Genomic DNA, 20,764 nt, shown 5'->3' with positions numbered 1-20,764 from the left:
CCACAAGTGTTAGTGGTAGACTGAAGATAAAGAACTTCAAGTATTCTCTGCTCCTGTATGGGACAGGGGTGGAGGTAATGAGGTCCCTGGGAAATTTTCAGAGACTAGATTTGAGTTAAGAAGGTAATTCACTTTTAGGCCTTTGGGGTCACTTTCTCGGCTTTTTATAAGAATTATCTAAGTGATACAGTTAGATTATATTAAGTTAGTGTGTTATAGTTGAGGGGAATTAAACACCTTCACTTGGATTAACATGTTATATTCCCTACTATTGTCATTGCTTGATTTGCTTTGAGGCATTCCATGTGGTTACTTGTTCAGTTAATTTTTCTTTTAGTTGAATTGCTCATAGTCTTTAGAACATAGTGCTGTTAAAATCCCCTTTAAAAAAATGCTAAACAAAAAAGCAAAGGATTTTTTTAATGTGTTCTAAAACCTAGGAGTGGTGATTGAGAGAAGTAGTTATTTAGTTAGGTGTATACTTCTTTTGGTTGAAATGAATGGTTTTCTCTTTCCTGATTCTGTTCTTTCTTCTTTTCCTTCAGAAGCAGAAGAAACTCTTTTGATTGACATAGCTTCAAACAGTGAGTATCTTTCTGAATGGAGTTGATTTTCATTCAACAAATATTTACTTGAATACCCACTGTATTTAAGACACCTTTTTTGCACAACTTTTATCTTACCATTTTATCCTGTATTCTCCATTTTCTTAAGGCAGCCATACAAATAAGCATTACCTCCCAAAAACATTTAGCCTAAGCTTAAGAAAAAGCAGGTGGCTGGCAAGAATCTTTAAAAAGTTGAAAATATGATCTGCTTTTCTAATGCTGAACTTCTTTGAACTACCAGTATTGTTGCTAGCAGTTAAGTCATTGCTGTGGAATTGAAAATTGTAGGAGGGGCCAGTAAGTGTTTAAAGCACATAAGGTTTATGAGTGTTTTTTTCAACTGCTATTATGTTTTAAGCTTTTCTCCCCCCATCCATTTTTTTATTTTTGCATGTTAAATCATAATGTTTTCCTTTGTTTGTTATATTATTTTGGGAGGCTACAGAGTCCCTCTTGTACCAGGGATACCTTTTTTTTCTTAAAATAATTTTGGTCTTTTATTTAAGCCCATCCTCTCAAGGCATTTCTTTATCAGCGAGAACATGGTCTTCCTTCTCACTGTTTCTGTTCTCTCATTTTTATCTATTTGAAGCAAATCATCACTGACTTTCTGTGCAAGCTGTTCTCCATTTATCATCTAAAATTGTACTCTGTTAACATGGGGAGGAGAAAATGGGCACTTGAAAGCTACTGTATCTACTCTGTGTTTGCTGTGGGAAAGAGTATATGACCACATGAATCTAAATCAAATGGGTTACCTTATCTCTTGGCTGAGTCCTTGGATGAGTGGGACTTGGCCCTTAGCTTGGGACTATCAGTTTATACATAATTTTGCTTAGACACGGTCCCTGTCCTTGGCACTATTATTTTGTATTGCAAAGTTTAGATAGACTTTTTCTGGTTTGGGTTTATTAATTCTTTGTTTTGGTCATAGATTTTGGAAGTCTTAAGGGTTGATCCTGAAAGGCTGAGCACTTCCAGCTTCTAGCTTCTACTACAGATATCCAAGAGAGCAAATAACTTAATAGCTATGTCTTATTGTACAGAAAAAGCAGAAGGCAAGAACAGCACTAATAAAGCAAAATTTGAGCAAAGTTTGTTCAGCAGTGACTGACATTGCTGCTGAAATCTGCTGAAATACCTAAATGTCCTGTTCTTAGTGTGGAAATAGGTATTTGATCCAAAGCTGAAAAGTTAAACTGAGCTGTGCCTTTTCTCTTACAAACACCTAATTTATAGCATCCGTTTTGTTGGTCTCTCCTACATAGAAATTAACCATGTGTTGCTCTGTCCAGAGTTCAAGTCACTGGATCATATGGGAAGTAGTTAAGTAACCACTTGAATAAAATCCTTTGTTATTTCTGCCCATTTACTAATATTTGCACTGAAACTAGATTTTTATCTTGATGCTTAGGCTTCATACATAAACCTTTAGAGTACACAGTATGTTGCTGGAGAGAGACCTTGGGTTTGTTAAGCAGGCCTGATTTTACTGTAACTGTGTATTTTCCCACTGTCTGGATGTTAGTATTAAACATTTTTTAAAAATTTCTGATTATACAGGTAATACATCCTCATTATGTACAATTTGGAAAATTCAGAAAAGTTTGGAGTATCAAATTAAAATTACGCTCCTGAGACTTAGAGATCACCACTGTAATTAACATTTTTATGTATCTCCTTCCAGTCTTTTATTTATATTTTTACATAATTGGAATCCTCATATGTAGTTTTTATTCTGCATTTTCATTTAACAGTATATTGTGACCTTTTCCCATGTCATTTAAAATTATTTAAAAACATGATTTTTTTCTTTTTTTTTTAGTATTAGTTATTTTATTTGTTTGTTTGGTTTTTTATACTGCAGGTTCTTATTAGTCATCAATTTTATACACATCAGTGTATACATGTCAATCCCAATCGCCCAATTCAGCACACCACCATCCCCACCCCACCGCAGTTTTCCCCCGTTGGTGTCCATTCTCTACATCTGTATCTCAACTTCTGCCTTGCAAATCGATTCATCTGTACCATGTTTCTAGGTTCCACATACATGCATTAATATACAATATTTGTTTTTCGCTTTCTGACTTACTTCACTCTGTATGACAGTCTCTAGATCCGTCCATGTCTCAACAAATGACTCAATTTTGTTCCTTTTTATGGCTGAGTAATATTCCATTGTATATATATACCACAGCTTCTTTATCCATTCACCTGTCGATGGGCATTTAGGTTGCTTCCATGACCTGGCTATTGTAGATAGTGCTGCAATGAACATTGCAGTGCATGTGTCTTTTTGAATTATGGTTTTCTCTGGGTATATGCCCAGTAGTGGGATTGCTGGATCATATGGTCATTCTATTTTTAGTTTTTGAAGGAAGCTGCATGCTGTTCTCCACAGTGGCTGTATCAGTTTACATTCCCACCAAGAGTGCAAGAGGGTTCCCTTTTCTCCGCACCCTCTCCAGCATTTGTTGTTTGTAGATTTTCTGATGATGCCCATTCTAACTGGTGTGAGGTGATACCTCATTGTAGTTTTGATTTGCATTTCTCTAATAATTAGTGATGTTGAGCAGCTTTTCATGTGGTTCCTGGCCATCTGTATGTCTCCTTTGGAGAAATGTCTATTTAGGTCTTCTGCCCATTTTGGATTGGGTTGTTTGTTTCTTTACTATTGAACTGCATTAGCTGTTTATATATTTTGGAGATTAATCCTTTGTCCATTGAATCATTTGCAAATATTTTCTCCCATTCTGAGGGTTGTCTTTTCGTCTTGTTATGGTTTCCTTTGCTGTGCAAAAGCTTTGAAGTTTCATTAGGTCCCATTTATTTATTTTTGTTTTTATTTCCATTACTCTAGGAGGTGGATCAAAAAGATGTTGCTCTGATTTATGTCAAAGAGTATTCTTCCTCTGTTTTCCTCTAAGAGTTTTATAGTGTCTGGTCTTACATTTAGGTCTCTAATCCATTTTGAGTTTATTTTTGTGTATGGTGTTAGGGAGTGTTCTAATTTCATTCTTTTACATGTAGCTGTCGTGTTTTCCCAGCAACACTTAGTGAACAGACTGTCCTTTCTCCATTGTATATCCTTGCCTCCTTTGTCATAGATTAGTTGACCATAGGTGTGTGGATTTATCTCTGGGCTTTCTATCCTGTTCCATTGATCTGTATTTCTGTTCTTGTGCCAGTACCATATTGTCTTGATTACTGTAGCTTTGTAGTATAGTCTGAAGTCAGGGAGTCTGATTCCTCCAGCTCCGTTTTTTTCTCTCAAGACTACTTTTGCTATTCAGGGTCTTTTGTGTCTCCATACAAATTTTAAAATGATTTGTTCTAGTTCCGTAAAAAATGCCATTGGTAATTTGATAGGGATTACATTGAATCTGTAGATTCCTTTGGGTAGTATAGTCATTTTCACAGTATGGATTCTTCCAATACAAGAACATGGTGTATCTCTCCATCTGTTGGTATCATCTTTAAGTTCTTTCATCAGTGTCTTATAGTTTTCTGCATACAGGTCTTTTGTCTCCCTAGGTAGGTTTATTCCTAGGTATTTTATTCTTTTTGTTGCAATGGTAAATGGGAGTGTTTCCATAATTTCGCTTTCAGATTTTTCATCATTAGTGTATAGGAATGCAAGAGATTTCTGTGCATTAATTTTGTATCCTGCAACTTTACCAAATTCATTGATTAGCTCTAGTAGTTTTCTGGTGGCATTTTTAGGATTCTCTGTGTAGTATCATGTCATCTGCAACCAGTGACAGTTTTACTTCTTTTCCAATTTGTGTTCTTTTTATTTCTTTTTCTTCTCTGATTGCCATGGCTAGGACTTCCAAAACTATGTTGAATAATAGTGGTGAGAGTGGACATCCTTGTCTCGTTCCTGATCTTAGAGGAAATGCTTTCAGTTTTTCACCCTTGAGAATGATGTTTGCTGTGGGTTTGTCATATATGGCCTTTATTACGTTGAGGTAGGTTCCCTCTATGCCCACTTTCTGGAGAGTTTTTATCATAAATGGGTGTTGAATTTTGTCAAAAGCTTTTTCTGCATCTATTGAGATGATCATATGGTTTTTATTCTTCAATTTGTTAATATGGTGTATCACATTGATTGATTTGCATATATTGAAGAATCCTTGCATCCCTGGGATAAATCCCACTTGATCATGGTGTATGATCCTTTTAATGTGTTGTTGGATTCTGTTTGCTAGTATTTTGTTGAGGATTTTTGCATCTATATTCATCAGTGATATTGGTCTGTAATTTTCTTTTTTTGTAGTATCTTTGTCTGGTTTTGGTATCAGGGTGATGGTGGCCTCATAGAATGAGTTTGGGAGTGTTCCTTCCTCTGCAATTTTTTGGAAGAGTTTGAGAAGGATGGGTGTTAGCTCTTCTCTAAATGTTTGATAGAATTCACCTGTGAAGCCATCTGGTCCTGGACTTTTGTTTGTTGGAAGATTTTTAATCACAGTTTCAATTTCATTACTTGTGATTGGTCTGTTCATATTTTCTATTTCTTCCTGGTTCAGTCTTGGAAGGTTATACCTTTCTAAGAATTTGTCCATTTCTTCCAGGTTGTCCATTTTATTGGCATAGAGTTGCTTGTAGTAGTCTCTTGGGATGCTTTGTATTTCTGCGGTGTCTGTTGTAACTTCTCCTTTTTCATTTCTAATTTTATTGATTTGAGTCCTCTCCCTCTTTTTCTTGATGAGTCTGACTAATGGTTTATCAATTTTGTTTATCTCCTCAAAGAACCCGCTTTTAGTTTTATTGATCTTTGCTGTTGTTTTCTTTGTTTCTATTTCATTTATTTCTTCTCTGTTCTTTATGATTTCTTTCCTTCTGCTAACTTTGGGTTTTGTTTGTTCTTCCTCTAGTTCCTTTAGGTGTAAGGTTAGATTGTTACTTGAGTTTTTTCTTGTTTCTTGAGGTAGGCTTGTATAGCTATAAAATTCCCTCTTAGAACTGCTTTTGCTGTATCCCATAGGTTTTGGATTGTCGTGTTTTCATTGTCATCTGTCTCTAGGTAGGTTTTGATTTCCTCTTTGATTTCTTCAGTGATCTCTTGTTTTTTTAATAACGTATTGTTTAGCCTCCATGTGTTTGTGTTTTTTTACGTTTTTTTCCCTGTAATTCATTTCTAATCTCATAGCGTTGTGGTCAGAAAAGATGCTTGATATGATTTCAGTTTTCTTAAATTTACTTGTGGCTTGATTTGTGACCCAAGATGTGATCTATCCAGGAGAATGTTCCATGCGCACTTGAGAAGAAAGCGTAATCTGCTGGTTTTGGATGGAATGTCCTATAAATATCAATTAAATCTATCTGGTCTATTGTGTCATTTAAAGCTTGTGTTTCGTTATTAATTTTCTGTTTGGATGATCTGTCCATTGGTGTAAGTGAGGTGTTAAAGTCCCCCACTATTATTGTGTTACTGTCGATTTCCTCTTTTATAGCTGTTAGCAGTTGCCTTATGTATTGAGGTGCTTCTGTGTTGGGTGCATATATATTTGTAATTGGTATATCTTCTTGGATTGATCCCTTGATCATTATGTAGTGTCCTTCCTTGTCTCTTGTAACATTCTTTATTTTACAGTCTGTTTTATCCGATATGAGTATTGCTACTCCAGCTTTCTTTTGATTTCCATTTGCCTGCAATATCTTTTTCCATCCCCTCACTTTCAGTCTGTATGTGTCCCTAGGTCTGATGTGGGTCTCTTGTAGACAGCATATATATGAGTCTTGTTTTTGTGTCCATTCAGCAAGCCTGTGTGTTTTGGTTGGAGCATTTAATCCATTCATGTTTAAGGTAATTATCAATATGTATGTTCCTATGACCATTTTCTTAATTGTTTTGGGTTTGTTTTTGTAGGTCCTTTTCTTCTCTTGTGTTTCCCACTTAGAGAAGTTCCTTTAGCATTTGTTGTAGAGCTGGTTTGGTGGTGCTGAATTCTCTTAACTTTTGCTTGTCTGTAAAGCTTTTGATTTCTCCATCGAATCTGAATGAGATCTTTGCTGAGTAGAGTAATCTTGGTTGTAGGTTCTTCCCTTTCATCACTTTAAGTATATCATGCCCCTCCCTTCTGGCTTGTAGAGTTTCTGCAGAGAAATCAGCTGTTCCCTTATGGGAGTTCCCTTGTATGTTACTTGTCGTTTTTCCCTTGCTGCTTTGAATAATTTTTCTTTGTCTTTAATTTTTGCCAATTTGATTACTATGTGTTTCGGCATGTTTCTCGTCGCATTTATCCTGTATTGGACTCGCTGCACTTCCTGGACCTGGGTGGCTCTTTCCTTTCCCATGTTAGGGAAGTTTTCGGCTATAATCTCTTCAAATATTTTCTCGGGTCCTTTCTCTCTCTCTTCTCCTTCTGAGACCCCTATAATGTGAATGTTCTTGCGTCTAATGTTGTCTCAGAGGTCCCTTAGGCTGTCTTCATTTCTTTTCATTCTTTTTTCTTTAGTCTGTTTCACAGCAGTGAATTCCACCATTCTGTCTTCCCGGTCACTTATCCGTTCTTCTGCCTCAGTTATTTTGCTATTGATTCCTTCTAGTGTAGCTTTCATTTCAGTTATTCTATTGTTCATCTCTGTTTAGATGTTTGTTCTTTTATTCTTCTAGGTCTTTGTTAAACATTTCTTGCATCTTCTCCATCTTTGCCTCCATTCTTTTTCCGAGGTCCTGGATCATCTTCACTATCATTATTCTGAATTCTTTTTCTGAAAGGTTGCCTGTCTCCACTTCATTTAGTTGTTTTTCTGGGGTTTTATCTTGTTCCTTCATCTGGTATATAGCCCTCTGCCTTTTCATCTTGTCTATCTTCCTGTGAATGTGGTTTTTGTTCCATAGGCTGCAGGATTGTATTTCTTCTTGCTTCTGCTGTCTGCCGTCTGGTGGATGAGGCTATCTAAGAGGCTTGATGGGAGGGACTGGTGGTGGGTAGAGCTGACTGTTGCTCTGGTGGGCAGAGCTCAGTAAAACCTTAATCCACTTGACTGTTGATGGGTGGGGCTGGGTTCCCTCCCTGTTGGTTGTTTGGCCTGAGGCAACCCAACACTGGAGCCTACCTGGGCTCGTTGGTGGGGCTAATGACAGATTCTGGGAGGGCTCAGGCCAAGGAGTACTTCCCAAAACTTCTGCTGCCAGTGTCCTTGTCCCCATGGTGAAACAGATCCACCCCCCGCCTCTGCAGGAGACCCTCCAACACTAGCAGTTAGGTCTGGTTCAGTGTCCCCCGGTGTCACTGCTCCTTCCCCTGGGTCCCGATGCGCACACTGCTTTGTGTGTGCCCTCCAAGAGTGGAGTCTCTGTTTCCCCCAGCCCTGTCGAAGTCCTGCAGTCAATTCCCACTAGGCTTCAAAGTCTGATTCTCTAGGAATTCCTCCTCCCATTGCCGGACCCCCAGGTTGGGAAGCCTGACGTGGGGCTCAGAACCTTCACTCCAGTGGGTGGACTTTTGTGGTATAATTGTTCGCCAGTCTGTGAGTCACCCACCCACCAGTTATGGGATTTGATTTTGCTGTGATTGCCCCCCTCCTACTGTCTCATTGTGGCTTCTCCTTTGTCTTTGGTTGTAGGGTATCTTTTTTGGTGAGTTCCATTGTCTTCCTGTCGGTGATTGTCTGGCAGCTAGTTGTGATTCTGGTGTTCTCGCAAGAGGGAGTGAGAGCACGTCCTTCTACTCCGCCATCTTGTTTCCTCCAAAAACATGATTTTTTTTGGCAGTATGCGGGCCTCTCACTGTTGTGGCCTCTCCCGTTGCGGAGCATAGGCTCCGGACACGGAGGCCCAGCGGCCACGGCTCACGGGCCCAGCCGCTCCACGGCATGTGGGATCTTCCCAGACCGGGGCACGAACCCGTGTCCCCTGCATCGGCAGGCGGACTCTCAACCACTGCGCCACCAGGGAAGCCCCAAAAACATGATTTTTAATGGCTAATGTTTCACCATAGATATGCACCAAATTTTATTAAATTAACTCCTTTATAAATTTAAGTCACTGTCAAGGAACATGGTATATCTATCTCACTTACTCAGTTTCTCTTTGTATTTCTCAGTAACATTTTGTGGTTTCTTCATAGCTATCATACATTTGTAGGTTAACTGGTTTTTGATGGATTTTGTTTGCTGCTATTGTCAGTGGAACCTTTTTTTCTCTTCTAATTGCTTATTACTAGTATACAGAGCAGCTGTTGAATTTTAGATATTTATCTTTTATCCAGCCACTTTACAGAAATTTATTTTTATTTTGGGGGGGCTGTTTATTTTCTTTTTTGGTTTTGATAGACAGCCCTAGTCATCTGCAAATAGTAGTTTTGTCTCTTTCTAGTAGCTATAACTATTAGTTTTGCTTCATGTCTCATTACACCAACAAGAATTTGGAGATCAGTGTTAAATAATGATGATGATTTATGTTTAGGTCCTGGTTTCAGTGAGAATGCCTCAAGTGGTGCTTCATTGTTGAGGATGTTTTTACCTGTAGATTTGATAGGGTTTTTTAAAATCATGTTAAGAAACTGCATTTATTTCGAGTTTGTGTGGTTTTTAAAATGGTGAATGTATTTTGAATTTTATCAAGCGTCTTTTGTATTTATAGAGCTGGTTATATTGTTCTTCCTTATTTGACCTATTGATGGACTGTATTACACTAATTCCCTAATATTAAACCCTCTTTTGTTCATTATTCAACAAATATTTGTCGAGTGCCTTCTATTTGCCAGGCACTATTCTAAGAGCTGCACAATCAGTAGAGAACAACATAGATAAGGTTGCTCCTCCAGCTTTGGTTCTTGCTTCTGTGCTGTTTGATACTAGTGTCACGTAGATGCCTATAATCCATTAATGCATTCCATAAACATGTGAATACCTTTCATGTGCCAGGCACCGTGTTCTGGGGATATAGCAGAAAGCAATATAGTCATGGTACTTCATGAAACTTAGTGAAGGAAACAGAATTTAAACTGATAAGGTATAGTCGTATAATTGCAGGGGGGGTTTGGGTTTGTTTTGGTGGGGGTTTTTTTGGCCACACCGCGTGGTTTGTGGGATTTCAGTTCCCTGACCAGGGATCAAACCCAGGCCCTCTGCAGTGGAAGCCCAGGATCCTAATCACTGGATTGCCAGGGAATTCCCCATAATTGTAGTTTTGATAAATGCTATCAAGGAGAAATACAGAGAGTTTATAAGAGTGCTAACTAAATTAGGCAGGGTACTCAGGGAAGGCCTCTTTGAAGAAGTGACATTTAAATTGAGACCAGAGGGGATAAGTAAGAGACAGGTGAAAATGGGGAAGAGTATTCCAGGTAAAAGGAACTGCATGTGTAAAGGCCCCAAACTGGGAAGTAGCTTGACACTTTCTTTGAAATGAAAGAAGGCCAGGATGCCTGAAATAAGGCTCAGGCACCAAGGTAGGACAGGCTAGGACCAGATCCAGTAGGGTCTTGTAAGCCATGGTAAGGAATCTGGATTTTCAGATTTTTACAAATTGAAAGAATGTGAAGGATTTTATGCCTATGTTGGGGTGCCAGTTAGGAGGCTCCTTCAGTAGTTTAAGCTAATTAAAGCAGGGCTGTGAGTGGAGAGGAAGTCTTAATCAGGCCTGGATTTGGAAGTTTCTGGGAGGTTGGTACATGATTCCATGGAGGAGGGAAGGGAAGAAGCTGGCATAGCCCAGTGGGTGAGCCTCAAAGGAGAAGGGATTTTTCATGAGGGAGGCGGAGCGGGAATGGTCTGGAGACGGCATTAGGACAAATAAGGGCATCAGTCTTAAATTACATAGGGTGTGAAAGACTATAAATAGCCTCTAGTTCAGAGGGCCGCAGCGGGAGCTAGTCTCAGGGGCCAGCCAGTTAGTTTGCAGGTGACTCTGATTTTCAGTCTGGATGCACTAGACCACCTGGAGGAGTGTTTTAGAAACTCCCAGTGCCTGGGCTTCACCCCCCGAGATTCTGTTTTCTTGGCCTGGGATGGGGCCCCAAGTGTCAGTATTTCCTAAAAGCGCCTCTGGTAATTCTAATGCACGCTTAGTTGAGAACTACTGAGAGATGCAGGGAGTATTCAGAGGAGAAATTGAAGATAGAGGGGTGTTTGCTGATCACAAAGAGGCCAGAGGGGCTGGAAGGGAAGAGAGTGGAAGGTTGGGTGGTGGGGGCAATTTGTCCTCTTTCCCATGCAACATGGTGAGAGAGCATCTAGTGTTAGTTTGTAAGCAATTTCTGGAAACTTTTGTCCGTTGAATGGGTCAGTTTATTTTTTATATTTGCTAAAATATATCTTTCAAGGATTGTGGGACAGAGAGAATATGTGTTCTTGCTCTAAGTCTGTATCAGGTAGGAACTGCTCTTTTTAAATTTTCTTCTACTTTTAATATAAATTTTCGGAGAAAGAGAGGACCACTTGTGCCCTGAAGGAGGTTTTCCCATCGTATCTTCAAGGCTGCTCTAATTGACAGTCCTTATTCATGCCCCCTCTTTTTTTCTCCACCTTACAGTGGCACCCCCGTTAATCTTCTTATTGCTGGTCCTCTTGGGTGCCTTCTTTTTCATTTTTTTCCTCTATGTTTGTCTCTTTTCTTCCGATCACTAAATATCTGTGAATACAGAAACTTAAAGAAATGCGAAGAAAGAGAGAGTCAAAGGTTCAGAAGTGGATTTCTACCATAAGAAACTAGGATTTTCATTTTATTTTCTCATCTCTTTGTTATTTACAAGTGTGAAAGAGTCCAGTTTGGTAGTCATTAAATGCCTTCTGTCTGTGAAGTCTGATGTCATTGTTATCAATAAAGTGACCGATGAGCCCAGTTTGCCTGGGACTTTCCCGGTCTTAGCTTTGGAAGTCTTAAGTCCTGAGAAGCCCCTCCGTCCCAAACAACCCCGGGAGACCATTGAGAGTGTTGTGTTGGATAACCGGTATGTGCAGCCTGCCTCTTGCCCTTAAGGAGCTTATAGTTTCCAGGGCCATGAGAAAGCAATAAATGTAATAAATCAGTTAAAATAAGAATGTAAACAAGGACATGGGTTTCCTGGGTCACCATATCCAGACAGTTGATGGTAAATAGAGGGCATTAGAAAAGGGGAGACAGTATGTTATATACATAAGAAACTAAAGTCCCAGATAACTTTGCTTCTAATTATACTGTTTTCCAACTGACTGTCCTTGAACCAGACCACTCCTGGACATGGGTCATTATATTGTTTTTGTGAGTTTTTTTCAAGACATACATTTTTCACTTGAGGTAAATGAGGTATAGATGCTTCTTTTCAGAATAATTCAAACCAATCCCATTATGCTTTTCTTTTTCAATTAGCTTATAAATTCAATTGCCTGGGTACAGTCTGTACCTAGGAACAAACCATCATATCTCCTTTTTTCCCTTCGCACTTCAGAGACTCTTACTATATGATTTGGATTTGAAGTGGTAGGAATTTCCAGCTAGGAGATGGGAGGAGGGTGGTTGAGGAATTGATCTTCTGCTAGATTTTGGAGGTTCCTACAGTGACATTTGAGCAATATATCAGAAAGCAGGAAACTGTGATTTCAGTACGTACCATATCACTATATTGGGCTGCTCATTTACACAGTTTCTCAGCCTTCATTAGATTTTCCTCTGTGCATCACCCCCAGCACCACCACCACACCGAATCCCTTGATCTTATAGGCATGCGTCACACGTTAGAGGTCTGGAATATTTGCAATCTGGACCTTCTCCTATTAAATTGGTAAGTTGAAAATATCCCAAGAAAACATTATTTTCCGTAGCTATATGTACATGGATTTCCATTCTTTTTAGGTGGCTGCAAAATTCGGATTCAGGGGGACTGGACCAGAGAGCGCCGCTTTGAAATCCCTGATGAGGAACGCTGTCTGAAGTTCCTCTCAGAGGTCCTTGCTGCTCAGGAAGGTAACTCAAGCCTCAGCAGTTTTCTTTCTACTACTTGCATGAGACATGCTGTACAGAGGCAAGTGGCCATTAGCAAAGTACCTCACCCCTAGAGCCTTGATAGGTGATTTTTGTTTCTTCAGGAATGGCGCCAGGGATAGGTTAGGGAATAAGTCTATTCAGCTTTAAGGACACTGAGTCAATTTCCAGAATCTTCAGTTTCATTCCTTGGACAGCTTACTGCAGACTGTAATCCTCCTCTGGTCCCAGATGATCCCAGAGCTGCCCTCATTTTCTTAGTCTCTTCCTTTGTATTCAAGAATGGCGCTGGCCCCTGCACTTGAGTGCTGAGTGAATGGCCTTTGGTTATGGTATATTCCATTCAATGGAATAGTCATTGCATTCTATGACCCTTATCTCTCCAGCGCAGTCACAACTTCTTGTTCCAGAGCAAAAGGACTCATCCAGCTGGTACCAGAAATTAGACACTGAGGACAACTCTTCTGTTTTTTCAGGTACTGAAAAGATTCTTTTTTTCCCTGGTTGCTATGATTATTGCAGAGTCAATAGATTTTATCTGGGCAGATAAGATAATGTGGATTAATGTCAGTGTCAGATACCTTCTCCTATGGAGTGGTTTTATCAAGTCCGTACCCACCGACTCATGTTCACTCCTGATCCTTTCTGTGGCACATTAGCTCTTTCAGTGCCAGCTTAGCAGAGGGGTAAAAAGTGCAGGCTCTGGGGCCAGACTACCTGGGTTTGAATCCCCGTTCTCTGACTTACTAGTTATATGACCTTGGTCCAATTACTTTGACAACTCTGAGCTTCTGTTTCTTTTTCTGTAACATGGGAAGATTTTTAATAACACCTACCTCATGAGGTCTTTGTGACGATTAAGTGAGATGATGATATAGCTCCTTACTATCAACCAGGCATTGTGCTAAAAGTCTTCTATAAAGACTAGCTCTTATTATTCACGTTCCAAGTTAACGTAACTTACTGTTATTCTAGTTAATATGTCAGTGCTTCAGGGACAGATGTGCTTCTTCCCCCAATCTACGTTATCACTACTCTTATACCTTTCTGTTTGGTAACGCCACTGAGCAAATAGTGATCAAACCAAAACCGCTGATCAAAGCAAAGTCCTGTCAATCCTGGATAAGTTGGATGTTATCTTTTCCCCCCTTCCACTCTGGGTTCTGTGTCCTTCAGGGCTTCTTGGATTTGAGGATAATTTTTCATCTTTGAATTTGGACAAGAAAATAAATTTGCAGAATCAGCCTACAGGGGTTCATCGGGAACCGCCTCCCCCACCGTCTTCAGTGAATAGAATGTAAGTCCTGTGTTGAAACAGATTTCCCACGTGTGAGACACACATGGGAATTGTTTAAGGCAATTTCACTTTTGAATTCCTCATTTATTTGCTAGGCTTCCACGTGAAAAAGAAGCTTCTAACAAGGAACAGCCCAAAGTGACCAATACCATGCGGAAGCTCTTTGTACCAAACACCCAGTCTGGGCAGCGGGAGGGTCTCATCAAACACATCCTGGCAAAGCGAGAGAAAGAATATGTCAACATTCAGACTTTCAGGTTAGTCTCTCTTCTACTTCCTGAGGCTAAACGTTAGTACGTATAGGAAAAAACGGTCTTTGGGTATTTAAGGTATTAGTTTAATTAGCTCAATTCAGAATAAAAGCATAAAGAAAAGAATGGTGAGCTGATTCAAGCCCCTGTCTTTATGCTGGTCAATAACATACATATCCAAAATAATGCAAATGCTACAATTTCCCTTGGATTTTCTAATTACTAATGATACCACATCTACTAACCTTTCTATCCACTCTCAGAGAACCAAGTCAAGCTCACAGGTACTAGAGGATTGTCTCCTAGTACATTCCATAAGCAAGTGTGTTTATCTATCTGACCTGCTGAATTTCTTCTTGCCAATATTGGAAAATTAAGTCCGCCATTACCACTAGACTTTAATTTACCTACTTTGGGAAGTTAACTGAAGGAAGTTTCACCCAAGCATCTTGACTGGGAGGTCTATCTTGGATTCTTTCCTCTATTATATTTTTCATTTCATCTTGGTGATATCCTCTTTTCTGGACTCACTACGTGTGGTGTGTGCCGTGTACCCCGATGTTCAGAGCAGCAACGCTTTTCTTTGTTATTTTCGAACAGCATGTACCCTTTTAGTCCAAGATTCCAGTCCCATCTGCTATCCCGTTATGCCTCATTTATTCTAGTTCAGTCATGACTGTATCCCTCTGCTGAAACCTCCAGATCTTCAGATTTCCCGTGGTGCGTATATTTGTATGTAAACAGTTAAGACAGTCATGAGTTTCCCCTTCTGCTTTCCCCCTTGATACTATATCTGTCTCAACAGAATTTCCTACACAGATGTCCTCGCAATCCTTCGGGAAGTGAGTTTTTGGATTTAACTACAACTCCTTATGGAATAGTTATCCGTGTTAGACATCCTTATAGCATGAAGATACCTCTTTCCCATCCACAAGCTCTCCCTTCAAATATGAGTTTGGATGGAATGTAATAGAAAGGAAACGTGGTAGAGCAATTAAACTTGTGTTTTTTAAATAGAGACTTGGTTCCTTTCTGTAGGTTTACCTGATGTAAAATTTGGAGAGAATAAGCCCACTGCCTTTGTCATCTACATGCAAGAGGGTTTTGTGTGTGTATGTGTGGCAAAACAGTTTGAGAAATTATGTTGCTTATTGTGACCATCCACACTTGACCTTTGTTTTTAAATTATTTTTTGGTATCATGTATTAGATTCTTTGTTGGAACATGGAACGTGAATGGCCAGTCTCCAGATAGTGGGCTAGAACCTTGGCTGAACTGTGATCCGAATCCTCCTGATATCTACTGCATTGGGTAAAATACGCGTCTGGAATTTCATTTTGGCTGTATGTTTGGTGTTAGTTTATGTGACATTTTGCTTTTTTTTCCCCCACCATTTGTAAAAACCTACTGTAGACTATATGTGAGAGTTAACTTGTGGGTCAAATTTGTGAGATCATAAAGGAAAAGATACCTAAATTGGTGTAAGCAAGCATCTAATCCTCTCAAAACCCATAGAAAACTATATACGTCATAGAAACTGAGATTTGAGGTTAATTCTAACAGTGACTACTTCTAGGATATATAAGCAAAGCTCTACTGTTATCCCTTATGGAGGTTTTTTTGTTTGTGTTTTGCATAGCCTGTGCATATACCTGTGGCGGGGAGCCTTTTGAAAAGAAAACTACTTGTCCTTACTGATCACCTGAGTCAATAGAGCAGTTCTCTAAAATTTATCTTTTCCGCATTGTTTCATCTAATGTCTCAGAAAATGGGACAGGAGGCAGTCAGAGATAATTATGGGATGTGTATAAATCCGACATCCTCTTGTTTTCTCAGATTCCAAGAGCTGGACTTGAGCACAGAAGCCTTTTTCTACTTTGAATCTGTGAAGGAACAAGAGTGGTCCTTGGCTGTGGAGAGGGGTTTGCATTCCAAAGCCAAGTATAAGAAAGTAAGCCGCATTTAATTATCTTTTTTAGTATACAACTAAATAGAACTCACTAGAAGTTACTCTGTTATCTATAGCTTGTTCCAAAAGAGTGGTTTAATTGAATTCTTCCCCATGTGTAATACTGGAATAGGGCAGACTAATCCTTTTTATTCCTATTTCCTAGAAAAAAAATTCCCTAAGTTTCCCGATCTTATAATTTCATCGCTTAGGTAGTTTTTGGGAGAAAAGAAGAATTTTATTGTTCTCATAGCAGTAGTTAACTCAAATGATGACACATAAGGTAAGTGATTTTTGCAATGAGAGTTTAAGATTGAAATTGTTCGCCGACATGGTCAGAACTGGATGCTTTACAGAAAAGCAGTTTGAAGCACGTGGGTGCGTAGGGCAAGCTTTGGAATTGGAGCAAGAACAGGAGTGTTGTGGAATTTCAGTGAGCTCGAAACTTGGTTGTAAGTCAAGAATAGAGTTGACTTTAGCAAGGTGGCCCAATTTGTTGGTCTCTAGAAGGCACATGGTAGAGGCTACCAGAAGAGTTATTTTAATTATGGGGCTACCATACCAAGCCCTTTAAAAGGAGTCATTTGTCTAAGTAATTTTCATCTGCATCTTCTAACAGCTGATGTAGGTGATAAGACTCCTGAAGATGTTATTCCTCTCATATAGACTAATACACATTTCAGACATATTTCTAGTTCACAGACTTAAAAGTAAAAAGGATTGTTATTTTATACATTTTAATTTCTTAGGAAATTGTCAATCAGAAACTAGGAAGAAGAGGCAAAAGGAACAAGCCGGGATAGAGGCTTTGTCATTATTATTCGAATTTTTAATGCTGCCTACTCATGGTAGGCTAAAAAGTGATTAAAATAATGAACCTAGAGCTGAGTGTACTCGTTGTCTCCAAAGACTTTTAACTCCTACTGGTCAGAGCCAGATTAAAGCTTTCCCAGAGAAATTTTGTTTTCTCTTTATGAGGTCCGCTGGGAAATTAGAGGATTTGGATTCAGATTGGGGCATGGTTATATCTTCTTGGTGGAAAATTAGTTGTGGGAATTCGATATGTGGCAAAGAGTCGTATTAACGTGAACCTCTTCTAATTCCCTGCAACTCATAGGTTCAACTGGTCCGCCTTGTTGGGATGATGCTCCTGATATTTGCCAGAAAGGACCAGTGGCGATATATCCGTGATGTTGCTACAGAAACAGTTGGGACTGGAATCATGGGGAAGATGGTGAGTTACTTTGGAAATGAGCTCAATTATGATTTATGTCCATGTGAAGTTCAGGTGCTAGTTGCATCTTTGTACTAACTGTGGATAATTACTTTTGCTAACAGGGAAACAAAGGTGGGGTAGCTGTGAGATTTGTATTTCACAACACTACCTTTTGCGTTGTCAATTCCCACTTGGCTGCCCACGTGGAGGACTTTGAGAGAAGGAATCAAGATTATAAGGACATCTGCGCACGAATGAGTTTTGTGGTCCCAAATCAGACCCTCCCACAGCTGAACATCATGAAACATGAGTGAGTGGTTAAGTCTTCCTTAGCCTTTGAATAGTGCTGGTGAGGAGAGACTAAACGTGGTGAGAAGCTATAGAAATGTGAAGAGTGAAGGGATCGTTGTTTAGGGATTGGGGTCACAAAGAAGGGGGCGGGTTTGAGGAATAGCAGATGCATTGAGTCAGAGGAATTAGATTTGCTATCAGAGGAAAGGTTAGTTCTGTTAGTGGGCATCTAGGGTAATGGTAGAGGGGGGGTCTGTCAATTGACATCAGTTTTTATTATTTTTTATTATAAAATAGAAATGTTCATTGTGAATGTAATAAAAGGTAAAAGTAAAATATCCCTCATTTCTTACCTCTGCTCTCCCTAGCGAGTCCCTCCTTCCGAAGAAAAACACTGTGGACAATTCAGTGTGTATCCTTCCAGATCTGTGCTGTCCATTATGACAGCCAGTAGCCATAGGTGGCTGTTGGGCACTTGAAAGTAGCTAATCCAAATTGAGATGTGCTGTGAGCATATACACTGAATTTAGTAGGGAAAAAATGTAAAATATCTCAACTTTTTAAGTATTGATTACATGTTGAAATAACAAAAGTTTGCATATATTGAGTTAAATGGGATTTGTTTTTTTTTTAAAGGCATTGGGGTTTTTTTGTTTTGTTTTTTTATTTTTGGCTGAGTTGGGTCTTCGTTGCTGTGCACGGGCTTTCTCTAGTTGCGACGAGCGGGGGCTACTCTTCGTTGCGGCACATGGGCTTCTCATTGTGGTGGCTTCTCTTGTTGCGGAGCATGGGCTCTAGGCGTGCGAGCCTCAGTAGTTGTGGCACACGGGCTCAGTAGTTGTGGCTCACAGGCTCTAGAGCGCAGGCTCAGTAGTTGTGACACACGGGCTTAGTTGCTCTGCAGCATATGGGATCTTCCTGGACCAGGGCTTGAACCCGTGTCCCCTTCATTGGCAGGTGGATTCTAAACCACTGTGCCACCAGGGAAGCCCTGGAATTTGTTATTAAAGTTATTTTCACTTGTTTCTTTTACTTTTTATATTCAGCTACTAGACAATTGAAAATTACATTTGTGATGTGCGTCCAATGTCTTGTTTGTTTTTTTAATTAATTATTTAATTTAGTTTTATTTTTGGCTGTGTTGGGTCTTCGTTGCTGCGTGTGGGCTTTCTCTAGTTGCGGCGAGCAGGGGCTACTCTTCATTGTGGTGCATGGGCTTCTCATTGCGGTGGCTTCTCTTGTTGCAGAGCACGGGCTTTAGGCACACAGGCTTCAGTAGTTGTGGCACGTGGGCTCAGTAGTTGTGGCTTGCAGGCTCTAGAGCGCAGGCTCAGTAGTTGTGGCGCACAGGCTTAGTTGCTCCGCAGCATGTGGGATCTTCCCGGACCAGGGATCGAACCCGAGTCCCCTCCATTGGCAGGCAGATTCTTAACCACTGCCCCACCAGGGAAGTCCCTATCTCTTCTGAATAGTGCTGTTGTAGACTTTTCTCTATGCACACACAAACACACACATACTCATTATATAGGACTGTATTATCCTATTTATTGTGAATCTCTTTCCAAGCCAGTAACTATAGATCTACATTATTCTTTTTACTGGCTGTGAATCATTAAGAAAAGGGGCTGTGGAGATTTAAAGACACCAATGGATAATGTGAAAGGTTAGTGAAGAATGGGACATAATAAGGATAGAAACAAAAATCAGTTGAGGAATGGATTGTTAGTAGAAAATGGTTAGTTGTAAGGAAATTAATACTAGTAATTGAAATTCTGAGAGGGTGATGAGATTTGGAATAGTGGTTTGAGATGTGAATTAGTAGGAAAACAAAAGATAATTTGGGGGTATTAGGATCAGTAGAGAGTGGGGTAATTGAGGAAAGAGTAGGGATAGGTAGTGATGTTGGCCTCTTTCCATATTGTCTCAGCAATTAGGATCATATAGAATTCTGTTTCACAGTGGTAAAACAAGGCCTTGACATCAGTAATCATAAAATTGCCCTGAAATTCCATAAATTTATTTACCCGGGACCTTAAAGATTGGCAAAGAGATCCATTTGGAACTTGAGATAGCTCACAAGAGAACCCATTTTGGTGTGGGAATTTCAGGGTCTCCCCTGGGTGGCTCTCAGCACACCTGGGGGTCTGTTGCTGTGATTGGGAGCCTGAGGCTCCCGTGGCCTGCCATTCTCCTTCCTGCCTGGGACTTGGACTGCGGTTCTGGGGCAGGGGTAGACAGACTGGGTACAGCAGAAAGCCCTGGACCTACATTTGCTAGTGGGCCCTGCCCGAGAGAGCTGTCATTCAGACCATGCAGACCCTAGTGGAGAGCCTGCAGAACATCAGGGCTCAGAGAGGCAGAAAACGTTCAGATTCTCTTCCCCTAGAGACCTGGCAAGTAGCCAGGTGAAATTTTGAAGCTAGTCCAGCAAATAAACTACATGCTTTTCTCAGGGAGTTAACTCCTTGGTTTCTGAGTCCCACACATACACCGTATTTCCCTGTCTTTGTTCCTCATGTGTGCAGGCCCGTCCTCCTGCCTATTTTGTAATCCCTCGCCCCTCTCAGGTGTTGATAGTACTCGCCCCCAAAGGATAGTTATATCTTAAACCCCTAGTCAGATAGTGATAAATGAATGCTTATCAATAATCTCCCCATTTTCCTTCTCTCCATTCTCCTCTGGTTGATTTTTATGCTCATTACTGCTATTTCTGTTCATGTATTTCTTTATCCTCAGTGTTGTCATCTGGTTGGGAGATTTGAACTACAGACTTTGCATGCCTGATGCCAATGAAGTGAAGAGTCTTATTAATAAGAATGACCTTCAGAGACTCTTGAAATTGGACCAGGTAATAAAATTTTATTTTAAAAGGTACTTTCCTAGACAGCAGATAAAATTGTTAGGTTTATGAGTTAGATCCATGGGAGTTGTGTCTTACTCTAGAAGTAGATGGAAAGGTCTCACTGTCTGGGGAAAACATTGTGACTAGTGATGCAGTGAATACACACAAGGTTTGTAGTGCTTTTATTAAGTGCTTGGATGGGAGGAGAAGAGATAACGTTAGTGGTGAAAAGTCAATATAACATCATTCATTAAGTCTTTATTAAGAAGGGATTTCAGAGATTTGTATAAATGAGTTGGAGAATGGGTGGGGTTAATTGGAGAACACTTCCTGGAGGAAGTGGGCCTTCAGCTATGTTGATGTGGTTTGGCAGATGAAACAGGGAAAGCTGCTC

General features: G+C 39.9%; 1 protein-coding gene across 2 annotated transcripts in view; it reads left to right on the top strand.

Moving 5' to 3' along the window:
• OCRL (OCRL inositol polyphosphate-5-phosphatase) overlaps window positions 1–20,764 on the top strand; it is a 53,051-nt gene that overhangs the window by 8,248 nt on the left and 24,039 nt on the right. For both annotated transcript variants that reach the window (XM_007450481.1, XM_007450480.1), the window contains exons 4-13: window positions 546–584; window positions 12,397–12,507; window positions 12,912–13,001; window positions 13,702–13,822; window positions 13,918–14,079; window positions 15,283–15,384; window positions 15,910–16,024; window positions 17,139–17,255; window positions 17,360–17,547; window positions 20,265–20,376. In XM_007450481.1, coding sequence (XP_007450543.1) covers window positions 546–584; window positions 12,397–12,507; window positions 12,912–13,001; window positions 13,702–13,822; window positions 13,918–14,079; window positions 15,283–15,384; window positions 15,910–16,024; window positions 17,139–17,255; window positions 17,360–17,547; window positions 20,265–20,376 — 1,157 coding nt within the window. The remainder of the gene's footprint in view (window positions 1–545; window positions 585–12,396; window positions 12,508–12,911; window positions 13,002–13,701; window positions 13,823–13,917; window positions 14,080–15,282; window positions 15,385–15,909; window positions 16,025–17,138; window positions 17,256–17,359; window positions 17,548–20,264; window positions 20,377–20,764) is intronic.

Source organism: Lipotes vexillifer, unplaced genomic scaffold, assembly GCF_000442215.2.
Source record: "Lipotes vexillifer unplaced genomic scaffold, Lipotes_vexillifer_v1.1 scaffold215, whole genome shotgun sequence".
Classification (NCBI taxonomy): Eukaryota; Metazoa; Chordata; class Mammalia; order Artiodactyla; family Lipotidae; genus Lipotes; species Lipotes vexillifer.
Note: the sequence above shows the minus strand (reverse complement) of the source record. Positions and strands in the feature narration are given on the sequence as shown.